The 13,469-nt window shown below is 47.5% G+C and overlaps 1 protein-coding gene across 3 annotated transcripts in view; it reads left to right on the top strand.

Annotated features, from left to right (window-relative positions):
- The first annotated feature begins 6,901 nt into the window (after positions 1 to 6,901).
- Positions 6,902 to 13,469, top strand: part of lama5 (laminin, alpha 5) — a 74,440-nt gene continuing 67,872 nt past the window's right edge. For all 3 annotated transcript variants that reach the window (XR_013973681.1, XM_080899171.1, XM_080899170.1), the window contains exons 1-2: positions 6,902 to 7,374; positions 11,796 to 11,948. Coding sequence is in view for 2 of the 3 variants with exons in the window: in XM_080899171.1 (XP_080755297.1) it covers positions 7,108 to 7,374; positions 11,796 to 11,948 (420 nt within the window). In the remaining variant the exon portion in view is untranslated. The remainder of the gene's footprint in view (positions 7,375 to 11,795; positions 11,949 to 13,469) is intronic.

Genomic DNA, 13,469 nt, shown 5'->3' with positions numbered 1-13,469 from the left:
CGAACGCCTCCAGAGGGCAGGGCCGCAAAGATTTAACCAAGATTGTCTCTTTCTCTGCCGAGCAGGCGCTTTCTTAAATCTCAGCATCATATTTGTCTGCAGCGATGGATCTGTATGTGTGTGTTTACCTTTAAAACTTCACTGATGTGTGTGCGCAGCTGGAGTTTGTAGTAATCGTGACGGTCTGAGTGAGAGCAGGTATAATTTCCTCTCAGACTCATTGTTCAGGTAAATCCGAGCTTTGAGATTGTGCTAAGTGTTTGTTGTCGTAGCAGCAGTTTACTGTGGCTCTAATGAGATTTCACAAATGATCAATGAAGCTGATAAATGATGTCATATTTTATCCCCTGAGAGGAAACCCAGAGGTTCGAGTCTGGTTCCTGTGATCAGTTGTCAGAGTTCGATGTCAAAACTTCACAAAGTGCATTCTGGGTAAACTTTCATGTTTGATAGGTGTCTGCTCAGGACAGGTGGGAGCAGATGAAAGGTCTCCTTTAACCTAAGAACCGAACTCTTCCACGGCAGCATTTTTAATTTCTCTTTGATATTTGGGCTGATTGGGGCCCGATGAATGTAAAAACAAAGAATTACCAGATTTTTTTTTTAACCTTATTTTTGTTTTTAAGAAAAATAAGAGCCATAAATGAGGATATTCATTTAAAATTTTGATAGAACAGTAGCAGTATAATGTCCTCTTAAGTGGATAACAGGCCCACGTAGAGCAAAATTGAGTATTCTGGTCTAAATAACCTAAAATGTGATGTCCACATATGTGGACGGCAGGTCCTAGGAGGTTAAATGTACAGTTAATACCAGGATCGTCCTCCTGGGACCCTAACACTCATAAACCTGTGAAGAACTGTATGATGCTGCGCTTTGTAAATTCACCTTTTACCTTTGAAAAGTCTGAATCATCATGATGAATGTAGGATGTCCCAGCAGGTCCTGAAGGGCACATGAAGTTCACCTGAGACTGGTCCAGGTGGCAAAAATCAATAAAAAGCAGGTGTTTCATAGAGGGGAGGAGCCACAGCCAGGGAAAAAACAGTTTCCTATATCATCCAACAGGGGGCAGCACGAGATAAAAATACAAGCCTGCAAACAGGAAGAAAAACTTAACTTTTCATTTAACAGCAATGAAGGAAACACAGCGAGCTCCATCGACGTGAAGGTGTTAATTCTGCCGTGCAGGATTTCTCTGGTCATGTGACTTTACGTTAGACTTGTAGTCAAGACCGCCTAAACCACAACATCGAGACCAAGTCGAGACGAGACAAAAGTCTTTAAGCTGCAGCCAGATGCTGCTTCGTTTACGGGTCTCAGGCATATTTATGTGTTCTTGCTCTCGCACAGCCCTCCTCACCGCCGTCTACTGCCTCTCACTGAGAGGACCGACGCACGCTCCACTTGACTGTCGCGTCCATCACCCTCTCTGTTTTTCACATGATGATGTTATCCTGTATCCTCGCACGTGATTGGCCACAATATGATTCACTACAAAGCGCTCTGTAAGCACGGCTCAGAGCTGACGCTTTTGCGCATGACACATTATTGAACGTTACGTTGTGTGTCATCGATACTGTTGACTCCAGAGGCGGAGCCAGACACCCGGGGCTTGGCCCTAAAGGGTAGTATGCATGTGGGATGGGGGGTAGAAATGACTGAAAGATTGTCAGGCTCTGTTTTGAGTTTTGTTCAAAAAACAATGACTTCATATAGGGAAAAATATATACCACATATACAGGACACCTTAAACTAGTTTTCTAATTAAGCAGTGAGGCAGAACAAAGTTGGGCTGTATCAAGACACGAGGACTAAACCCCAATTCAACCAGACCCAGAAATTCCTGTTGTTTTGCATAGAAATATACTGAACAACATACAAAGCATGATAAATAAAATAACATCTACCTGAGTTTTTTCTTTGAAAGAAGCTCCTTATGTCCATTCTTGTATATCAGTGCATTACTGAAACCGGTTTGTTTAGCCGTGGAGGGAAACAACTGAAAATATGAAATAAACACATGTAAGCTGAGACTCTCTAAAGAAACAGGATTGTTGTTGTTCGGCTTTTCATTTCGCCATTTGTTGATTCGCTGGAAGAGCGAGTAACGTAATATTGGTCAAGTGATCCGTTTGATATCAGTCTTTCGTGATGCACCGTCATATTTACATTATTAGTTCAGTACCAATGATTTGCTTTGGTAGCTGCTCAAACTTAAGCTCTCCTCTGTCTGCAGCAAACTGGCAGGCAGCAGCTTCTCCCCCCTCGCTCACAGGCGTCAGTGCTGTGCTCAGTCGCCCAGTGCCTGAGCTCGGATCATACCAAAATTAGGGGGAATTTACGACTGTGCGCTATGTGCTTCGAGTATTGTGTGTAGTTTTTGTTTTATACAGCTGTCAGTCAGGCCTCTAACTATGAAACAAATTACACTCCAAAAGACCCCGAAAAGATGACCCGGGCCTAAGCCCAGTATGACACCCCCCCGCTCCGCTGATGGTTGACTCAAGACCAGATTGAGGGATCTGAGATCAAGAAGACCAAGACCAGGTAAAAGTGGTCTCGAGACCAAGATTGGTTTCCAGACATCCAACTCTATTTTACGTCATCATGGTGTTCAGAGGTGTGTTTAGGTGTTCAGCTCTGGAGGTGCACCTCCTCTTCACCCAGACCTGAACAGTGCTCAGCATCTGTTTGTGGGGCCGAAGGGCAAAAGAAGATGATGGTGATATTTAAAGATTCCGTTCTTCATCAGAGTCTGGATCCTCAAGCCTCTCTGCAGAGGTCAAAGGTCAAGGTTAAATGTGAAAAGCTGGGACTGAACTTCTCACATCAAACCAGAGTTTCATGTCTGTCTCAGTAGAAACTTGCTTGCTGAGGACGATCACACATAATGAAACGCAAAGAAGAGTGGAGAGAAGCTCCGTTACAGCGCCCTTTAATGTTTGGGTGACCGTCTGCCCCAACCTGGCTGTAAGGACGACGTGAGCCAATGAAATGAGAGGTTAGAGAGGGAATGTGAGGTCACAGAGGGGCGTCGTGTGGTTTCAGGGTCTGTAATGAGGCCGGTTTACGGCTCTGTTCCCACACTTTATTGTCCCTCAGGTGAGCCTCCAGGTATGTCTCCCCGAGGCCTTCAGGGTCACTCGCACGGCTCTGTGAATCTGAATCTTCTGAGTGTTCTCCATGAAAATCAGATGTTTTATCCAAAAAGCAGAAATGATTTCCCAGATAAAAAACAGAACCATGAAGCTGAGCGGCTGGAGCTGCAGACAAAAATGAATAGATTGTTTGGTCAGCTGACCCAGTAACAGCTGTTTCACTTTCATGGACATATTTCCTTGTTACTGGAACACTGATGATAATAATAAGCTGATGCTAAGGCAGGGCTGGGCAATCTCAGTCCACGAGGGCCGGTGTCCCTGCAGGTTTTAGATGTGTCCTCGAACCAACACAGCGGATTTAAACGGCTAAATTAGCTCCTCCACATGTCCTGCAGTTCTCCAGAGGCCTGGTAACGAACTGATGTGATTCAGGTGTGCTGACCCAGGGTGAGCTCTAAAACCTGCAGGACACCGGCCCTCGTGGACTGGGATTGCCCACCCCTGTGCTAAGGCCTCGTTATCAGAGGGGAAACCTTCTGCTGCGCTCGTCTGACTCTGAGCTGATTAAAGGGTTTTTTGAAAAAGCTGAAGCTGGGTCGTGTCTGAGTGTTTTTGGCACCGAGCGAGTTGCAGCTCGCCAAACAACGTTCTGAACGTGAAGCAGGTACCTGAGACCCCTCCCAGCCGTGTCTCTGTCAAGGTTTTATTGCAGCTGCGACGGCTCCTCCCAGTCTTTCTTCCTACGTTCTCCTCGTGGCACTCCCTCACCTCCTCACCTCCTGCTCTTCCTCCCTTTTATCTGTCTTTCCATCATCTCTGTCTCTGTTCGGCTCATCTCTTTGTCTCTTTAGACTTCAAAGCAAAGGAGGAGCAGACGGGAGAGGAGGGCAGGGGTGGGCGGAGCCTGCTGTGTAAACTCACTGAAACATTTTGGTCACAGATTTAATCCTGTTACAAAGAGCCTCCGACTGTCTGACCTGCTGTACAGGTGAACCCACCGTCACCCCCTCCCCCTGTGGGAGGCGTGTCCTCAGCACTCAGGAGGAGGAGGCCACCAGGAGTGTGTTTGAAGGCTTTTCTTGTAGGAAACAAAGAGGCGGACATGTCCACACCTGCTCACACACACAGCGCTGAGAGCAGGCCGCTCTGGCCCAAATGAACACAAATAAACACGTCTGGGCTTTGTTTGCGTCACAAATACGACACGGTGGCATTCACTTCCCGTCTCTGTCCTCTCAAACCCTGCTGTGTCAAATCTAGATGAGCACAATGGTGACAGTAAACACATCACATGACATTTCCGGTGTTGTGCCAAAAACTGATTTCCAATGTTTCTGTGTATTTTTATGTGTAATATCTTTACGTATGTTGGTAAATAGACTTCGGTGAACAGGGTGACCCAGCTGCTGACAGCTCACCTGATAAATCTTCCTCCGGCTGTTTCTCTTCTCAGTTTTCAGCGTTTTGTTGACCCGTCCCAACTTTTACAGACGTGTTGCCGCCATCAAAGTCAAACTTTATTGAAATGGTTCATTTTCTCCTTTAAATGTTTTCTGTGGTGTGAATAAATTTGGGTTGATGAGAGTCGGAAATGATTTCATTCCGTTTTTATTTCACGCAGCGCTCTGCAGTGTTCCCCTGGGTGTTCCTGTGAATCTGCCAGAAGCTCATTATTCGGAGGATGCGGACACCTCGTGGATGTCGGACGCGTCTCTGGGGCTGACCTCTGGATCAGAGCCTGAATGAAGCTCAGTTCGCTGCTCACTTCAAACTTTGTTCCTCGCTGCACACAGACCTCTTCATCTGTGTGTGTGTTTGGGGAGGCGGGGGTGAGTGGGTTCAATTGATGGAGCAGTTAGCAGTTTCCATGACAACATGTGACCTATCCCTCGCTCCTCCTTTGGTCTCTGTGGTAACCATGAAGTAGATTAGTTATAGAGTTCAGGGAGAAAGACAGGATTAGTGAGGTGAAACGCCAAGGCCTCTTTCTTCTTCTTCTCTTCCTGTGTTTGGCTCGCTGTGAGTTTTTCACACTTTATTTCTCCCTCCTCTCTTGTTCGCGTTCCTTTCATTAAGAGTCCATTTCCTGCAGCAAACACCACGCAGGAAGTAACTCTTCATGGACCGATTTTTCTTCTCCTCACTTCCTGTCTAGTAATGAGCTCACGTGTTCAGACTGCTCTAAACACTCAGTTTATCACAGTTTTTCGCACTCCTGGCTCTGGATGATGTCGTGGACTGCAGCCCCACCCACCTGTTGTTTGTGAGTGTGTGTGTGTTGTCATAGTACTAATTTGTATGTTCTGCAGATTACAGAATAGCATAATGTGGGCGGGGCTACCTGATACTGACTTGTGGAGGTGTTGTGTTCCTGTGTGAGACCGAACAGCAGTGATGCTCAGTGTTTTCTTCCTGTGTTGCCTAAACTTCTCATGCCACAGTTTTGTTCTACGTGTACAAGGACAATACACGGCTAATCTACACTAGAACCTCTGCAACTTGAACCAAAGCTACCTGTTCAGTATGAACTGTGCCCGACTCACCTGAGCACCTTTTATCTGTGTGTTTGAGAGTGTGGGAAAAACTCTTTAATCTTCTAAAGTGGCTCCTGGAGCCACGTAATTACATGGCAGCGCTCCATGAGAAACACACTCAGCTCTGCAGGTGTTTCCCATCAACCCTGTGGTTCTTCTGACGTCCAGCAGAGGCAGCAGTGAGTCATGTTAAAACTTTACAGCCTGATACACAAACTGTTGGGTCTCTGTGGATCATTTCCTCCATAGTCACACCTGTACGGGGAGGGTGTTTGTGTAACACGCCTGGTTTAAGGTTTGTAATTTTAGGGCGTGGCCTCTGTGACTGACAGGTGGATGGTGACACAGATGGCTGTAGCTGCTAGGCTAAGCTGGACCTGTGGACCGTTTTTGTGCTGTTGGAGCCTTTTGGAGCATTTTTAATGACATCACGTGACCAATAATATGGCTGCTGTGAGGTCACTGCACTAACAGAGCGCTCACGTAGGCGGAGCTCCAGGTTTGATTTGCAGGTCTCTGTGGATGCCAAACACAGACTAGCCAAATGTCTGAGAGACGCTGCCCCAGCTCCCAGGAGGCAGAGAGCAAGGAGGGCGGATTATAACCACAGAAGAAGAATGACACAGCCACGACAGAAGCTTCAGAGGTCCACAAGCACAGCTGCCTGCAGCTTTGACCTTTAACTAGGCTCCAGTGAACGGTCGCTCGCTCCGTTTTCAATCTGCGAATGGAGTTTGATCGGCGCTCATAAACAGATTTCAGCAACAGTTTTATTACCTGGGCAGGTAATTCCCTGGATCACGTGATGCAGCACACTGAGGAAAGACACTTTCTTCAAGTTCAAATTAAACTACTGCAAGTTAAAGTACTACACAGGTTAAAGTACTCCGTCTCTGAGGCCTGCGCAGGTGTCATTCTCCATCAGCTGTTTCCTGTGTTCTGGTTGAGGTTGCACCTTTCAGTCTTACTAAATCACGTGTCTGTTTTTACACAACAATCAGTATTTTAATCAAAGATGTTTCATGTACACTCAGATCTGGACTCTGATTCGTGCTGCTAAAACCAGACCTCAGACATCAAACAGGTACATGGTTTATCTAACAAGAACTCATAAATTCGAGTCTTCAGCCACTAAAATCAGCTTCAGTTGGCCGCAGGCCTACGAGGAAGCTCTGCGCCCTCCTCCTCCTCTGGGGCCGGGCCAGAGATGGGGGTAGGGGAGGGTGAGGAGAGAGAGAGGGAGGGAGGGGGAGGACTGAGTGTTCCTGCTGGAGCGACTCTCGGAGAGGACAGAAAGCTGTGCGCTCCGCTCCAGGACTCAGCGCCTCCTCTTCCTCTCTGCGGCTTTTTCACTTCACGCGCTCCGGTCCCGCAGAAGCTTTGACCCCCCCCCTCACAGCCTCGGTAACTTTCTAAGACTTCGCCACCCCGTCTCAAAGCTTGCTCCTGGAGTTTGTCGGGCAGGTGGGATGATGGTGAGCGGTCCTGCGCGGCTCTCGGAGCTGCTGTGGCTGCTTTTGGTGACCTGCTGCTGGCGCCTCGCCTCGGCCCAGGAGCTGCCCACCAACGGGGTGAACGGATACAGCCTCCACCCGCCCTACTTTAACCTGGCGGAGGGCACGAAGATCACCGCCACGGCGACCTGCGGGGAGGACGACACCGGCAGGAGCGTCCAGGACCTGTACTGCAAGCTGGTCGGGGGCCCGGTGTCCGGAGACCCGAGCCAGACCATCCAGGTGAGTCGCTGTGAGGTGTAGATCTGAAGCAGGTGCTCGTGGCGTCACTCTGAGTAGTTGCAGCACGCAGTGTGTGCGTATGTGTAATCATAAGGTATCGGCTTATGACTGAGTTTCTAAGCATCAGTGAGTGTAAGAGGGGAGAACCGTCCCGTGTAAGCGTGAGCAGCAGTCCCAGACTTCACCCGAGCTCACGTTTACTCTTTGTCTGTGTCAGCGGAGCTTTGCATGACTCACAGTTTAAAATAATCCTTCTTTATCTAAAACTGAGTCTGGTGGCAGCCCCTCACCCATCCTCTCAAGTTAGCTCCTCCCCTTTGCGGCCCCTCCACACTGAAGCCAAAAACCTTCTTTTAGCTGGTTTATCTTGTAATACAAAAATAGAGTAATAATAAGTAATAAACTGAGGACCTTTCACACTGACACATCAATCTCACACCAGCGGGTTCTGTAAGTTTAGCAGTGCGAAAATAATCAAATCCTGCAGTTTGTTCATGAATTACAGCGATTAGAGCAGCTGTAGGTGTTACAGGTTGTGGTATCAAGAAATTAGTTGGTTATATAAATATATGAGTATGCATAATAGTTATTCATAGATACCTACACCCTAAGTTCCTGTTATTCATCTGAAAGAAACAGAATGAGTGTGTCGTTACAATGGTAACGCCAGGAGAGGCAGTATTAGTTCTGTGTTACATTAATGTTGTGAGGAAGTGGAAGAAGAGTGTGTCCTGTAGGGGGCAGTAAGAAAATGGATACTCATGTTCTGTACCTGCACTGAAAAGAAGGTTCAGTAAACCAGTTGCAACGATACTTCATTGTAAGTCTCAGTTATTGTATTTTTATTTTTTGAAGATGCAACACAGGTACTGCGCTGCAGTGGTTTGTATCATATCTATCTAATAGACTCCAGTTTGTGCATGTAAATGGAGAGTCCTCTTCACACACTGAGGTTAATTATGGAGTTCCACAGGGTTCAGTGCTAGGACCAATTCTGTTTACATTATACATGCTTCCCTTAGGCAGCATCATTAGAAGACATAGCATACATTTACACTGCTATGCAGATGACACCCAGCTCTATCTGTCCATGAAGCCAGATAACACACACCAATGAGTTAAACTGCAGGAATGTCTTAAAGACATAAAGACCTGGATGGCCGCTAACTTTCTGCTTCTTCATTCAGATCAAACTGAGGTTATTGTACTCGGCCCTCCTCAGAAGGGGTTGTCTGATGGTTGGGGTCTGCCTCCATCATTGTAGGGTCTTTACCTTACAGTAGAAAGCACTTTAAGGAACTGAGGTGATTCATCCAGGACTTCATGGTCCATATTTCCAGTTGTTTTATTTTCAGATGTGTGACGTGTGAAGTTCTCATGGAAACACAAAAGCAGAACCTGGATTTTCATGTTTCTAAAGAATAAACTTCCATAAAACCTGAAGTACAGAAATGAAGTAGCTGAGTTGTGGACGTGTCTCTGTAACCTGGTTCTTCTTCCTCGCTGAAGAGCAGAGGAGGTCGGCGGCATGCACAAAGCTGCTGCCAGCTCGTTATGTCACGCTCGGCTTCGTTGGCTCTACTTCGCCCTTCTTCTGATTTAAGGAAGCAGAGAGGTGTGTGTGTGTGTGTGTGTGTGTGTGTGTGTGTGTGTGTGTGTGTGTGTGTGTGTGTGTGTGTGAGTTTTTCATCAGTGCAAAGGCTCATGAACAGCATCAGCAGGTTAACCATTACAGCAGCTCTGCGGGTGATAACCTGCACACTCACTGCCCTCTCTCTCCCACCTGTCCCTGCATTCCTCACAGTGACTGACCCTTGTCGTCCAATCAGAGCAGGCTCGCCCGCCATCTTACCGCGAGATTATCGAGTTTGGGGGGGAAAAATAAAAATCAGCTCACGTTGAGTTTGCAGAAGTCAGGAGTGATGGCTGTTAGGCTCAGACTGAAGTTCACAGAGATCAGAGGTGGAGATAAAGGTGGAGGATGAGGAGAAAGAATGAAAGCAGCAGAGCAGAGAAACCTGCAGCCTGAGGCACATTCCTCCGTGGGGGGCGGGGGGCACAGGAAGACCTCATTTTACAGTTTACTGCCTGAATTCAGCTGCTGTTTGTCCTCCTCCACACTGAGTACTTATGCAGCTCGTCCTGATCCTCGGACACTGCTGCAGGAACAACGTTCCCCAAAAATGTGGTCGAGGGCTGCTGGCCTGAGAGGGCGGGGCCTCTAAGCCAGGTCGCTCCACTGTCTCTCACACACACACACACACACAATGTGTCCCGACAGCACGATGTGGGAGTGTTTTTATTCATTAAATGTGCAGGAGGTGTACGAGGCGGCGAGCACGCTCTAGTGAGCAGAGACGGAGACACAGCAGCGCTCAGTCAGAGACGTGTGAGGGGAGAAGTTTAGTGTTCAGGAAGAAAAGATGCTTAAACCTTACTTTGGGCCAAAGGGTCGGCAGGAGAGTGACTCCGTGCAGGTTTTCAGTTAGACAATGCGTGTTGGCAAAAAACAGATCACATCATTGTGCTCAGCTGAAGTTTCATGATTGATCCACAGCTCTCTGTGTCGCATCAGCAGCTGCTGGTTTTCTGGCTTCTAATGACAAATAAAGCCACGAGGCAGAGGCCGGCGTGTGAGCAGATCTGAGACCTGCAGCAGAGCGTGCTGTTGACCGAAAGCTAACGGCGCTCTGGTGTCACAGCTCAGCTCTAACAGCTCATCAAACAGTGGGGGATGGTTTGAGCCACAGAGACGTGACCTCTGACCTCAGGGACCTGCTGTGATAACGGCCCCTGACCTGGGTTTTTGTTCAGGTCGGCACTTGTTGAGTTTATGCTAATGCTTACTTTGGGCCAAACGGCCGAGCGGACCACCAGGACAGAAACGGGGACTCGAAGTGGGTGTCACGTCTGCAGCGGGCGTGTGCACTGTGGAGCTACCTGCAGCCGGCCCCCACCTAAACCCACCACCGTGCTGTATTAACCTTACATTATGGGTGCTTGGTCGTTGCTCCGGCTAATGGTGTGCTGGAAAGGCCCAAAATAATCCAGCAGGCAAAGCGTTTAGAACACGAGTTAATGCGCAAAACCTCCCAGAAACAGGAAATATGAATGAAAAGGAAAAACAGAATCACGGTTAAGGCTGCCACGATTAGTCGACTATCAGAATCAACGACTAATTTAATAGTCGACGCCTCGTTTGAAGCTTTGTAAGATCCCAAAAGTCGCAGGAATAAGTAGCAGGATTTAAGAGTGTAATAACGGACTGAAACAGAAGATGGCAGCACTGCATGTTCAAGGATGCCGTTAAACCCCGAAGAAGAAGAAGAAGAAGCTGTGTCCGGTATCGTAGCTGTGTCCAAATTCAGGAACCGCATCCTCCTGAGGCCGCATTTGTAGGCCGACTACGTTACAGCGACACGACGAAGACGGTCCATTCGAATTCGAAGACTCCGACAAATGCGGTCTTTATTTCCCCAGATTTGAAGGATGGGTCGGGTGTATACTTCGAGGCCCAACCTATCCCAGAATTCATAGCGCAGCCCAGCTCAGTTTCCAACAATGGCGGCAGCTAGTTAGTTTTAATATTACTCTTATTATTCTTTCTGGGTCACAAAATAAACGTTTAACATATTTTCAGGCGAGAATGTAGCTGTGTAAACCTCAAATATCTGCTCAGTTTATCAGGACACCGCATATTTTCAAAAGCGCTCCGACGTTTTCGGAGACGTCTGTTACCCACTAGCTCGTTAGCTAGCCGGGGGCTAGGCTCACTAGAGCCGTGAGAACACCGGACTCCCGGCAAATCGTTTTCAAACCCACCGCTGTCTTTCGCTACTCAGGTTAAACATATAAGTCACTTAGATAACTTAAAAATGTTGTTTGGCTTTTTAGTATTTTATTTGTTCCTGAGTAAATCAGTTTGTCTGAGATTAAAGTTATAGTTTTTACACAGCTGAATAAACGTCAAGCAGACAGCTGATTATCAGAAGTGTGAGATGCTCCAGAATTTACTCCGGTGTCCTGTTATATTTTAGATAGCAAGGAGTTTATTAAACTTCACCGAAACAATCTGCAAATTTCATTAAACTTTAATAAACTATCATCTTGTCTTTATTTTTAGTTAGCACAGACCTTAAACACTTAAAGCTGTAAGCTAATGATAGTTATATAAGAGCAGATGCTGCTGGTGCAATAAGCTGTCGTTTTACGTCCAATGGATGATGATCTGATTAGCCGACTATCAGAATAATCGTTTGTGGCAGCTCTATGTCACGGTGCTGTTCTGGAGCAGCCGTGACCCCACCATGAGGAACGCTGCTGTCCTGTCATCAGCCGAAGAGGCGCTTTGAGACGCTTCATGGGCAGATGTTCCCCAAACAGCTGGTGTAACAGGATGATTGATTTCTGTTTCTTCTCAGGGGCAGTACTGCGACATCTGCAGCCAGGGCCACAGCGACCGCGCCCATCCCATCACCAACGCCATCGACGGGACGGAGCGATGGTGGCAGAGCCCGCCGCTGTCCCGCAGCACTGAGTTCAACGAGGTGAACGTCACGCTGGACCTCGGACAGGTAGGTCTGCTCCCTGTGTCGGCTGCTCTCCTTCTTCTTCTGTGGTGCCGAACGTTTCCAGAGCTCTGTCCTCTGTCCTCAGGAGAGCTGCAACGTTTCAGTTCCCGCGGGAATTTTGAGTAGCGTGTGGGGTTAGGATGGATCAGATTGTGAGATTATTCCAAAGTGGTTTTTAAAAGTCTGTCTGAGCTTGTTGGAGCGATGCAGGAATGACATATTTGATCTGTACCGTTTCAACATCTTCGACGATCATTTGAAATCATCTGAATGAACGACAGAAAGAGAAGGACAGAGGGAGGCGGCGGCGCCCGATATCGATGTGGAGGGTTTGTAGAAGTCACCTTCTACCTGCAAACATTAATCATCCTCACACAGGAAGGTTTTGTGACTTCGCTGCCATCTTGGCTCAGTGTGAACTGAGGATGGCGCTCTAAAATGAGCTGAGGAGCGTCATCGTGCTACCGTTTTTATAGACAAAGACATTTGAACATAAGACAACAAAAGGAGGGTCAAACAAAAAGAAAGGAGGGGACTGACATACACAAGGTCACAACTCAGACTCGTGTTATTACCACACGGCTTCAGACTGAGGACAGTCTCAAGTCGCTCCTGCCTCGCTGCTTTAATTCAAACAAAGTGAATTGTGGGTAGTTGTGTTCAGTGTTATTAGCAAAGCTGAAGTCCACATCAAAGATGATTAAAAGTGTGATTAAATCCACACTCCTGTAGAGCTGTAAACAAATGAACTTCATCATTTCAGCTTCTGTTCAGTTTAAATATTTTACCGACTCATGTCTGAAAAAGGTCATAAAAACATAAAAACTGTGATTCTGATGTTTGGGTGCTGCGCAGCCTGTTTGTGCTGGTTTTCCTTCCTTCGTTGTCTTTATGTCTCAGCGTGTTTTTGCATGTGACACGTTTGTTAATGACAAACATACGAACAAACCACTGAAACCTGCAGCTCTTATGTTTAGTCGGGAGGTGATTCTGGCCGCGGATCGGCGGTGTTTGCTGGGAGAGCGAGCGGAGGGGGAGGGACTTCAGGTTCTACTTTTGTCCTGAAAGAACGTAGGTGGGCGCTGTGTGTGTGTGTGTGTGTGTGTGTGTGTGTGTGTGTGTGTGTGTGTGTGTGTGTGTGTGTGTGTGTGTGTGTGTGTGTGTGTGTGTGTGTGTGTGTGTGTGTGTGTGTGTGTGCCCATCTAACCCCCCACCTGAATAAAGGAGAGAGGAATGTGAGGCAGCCTGTCTGAACCCGCAGAGCTGCCTCTCCTCTGTGTGTGTGTGTGTGTGTGTGTGTGTGTTCAGTGAAATGGTGAAATCCTGATCTCGAGCTCCATGCAGGCAGAAATGTATACGGTCACATCTTCCTCCTTCACTTCTCTCTCTCACATAGCCCAGACTCCTGTTATCTCTGCTTCCCTATCTTTTGTATTCTGCTCTTCCTCCTCGTTGACACCCTCCTCTTCCTCCTTATCTCTCCCTCTAATAGAGAAACCAGACTCTGGCGGTCCTACCAGGGCT

This window comes from Rhamphochromis sp. 'chilingali' (assembly GCF_963969265.1).
Source record: "Rhamphochromis sp. 'chilingali' genome assembly, chromosome: 12".
Lineage (NCBI taxonomy): Eukaryota > Metazoa > Chordata > Actinopteri > Cichliformes > Cichlidae > Rhamphochromis > Rhamphochromis sp. 'chilingali'.
Note: the sequence above shows the minus strand (reverse complement) of the source record. Positions and strands in the feature narration are given on the sequence as shown.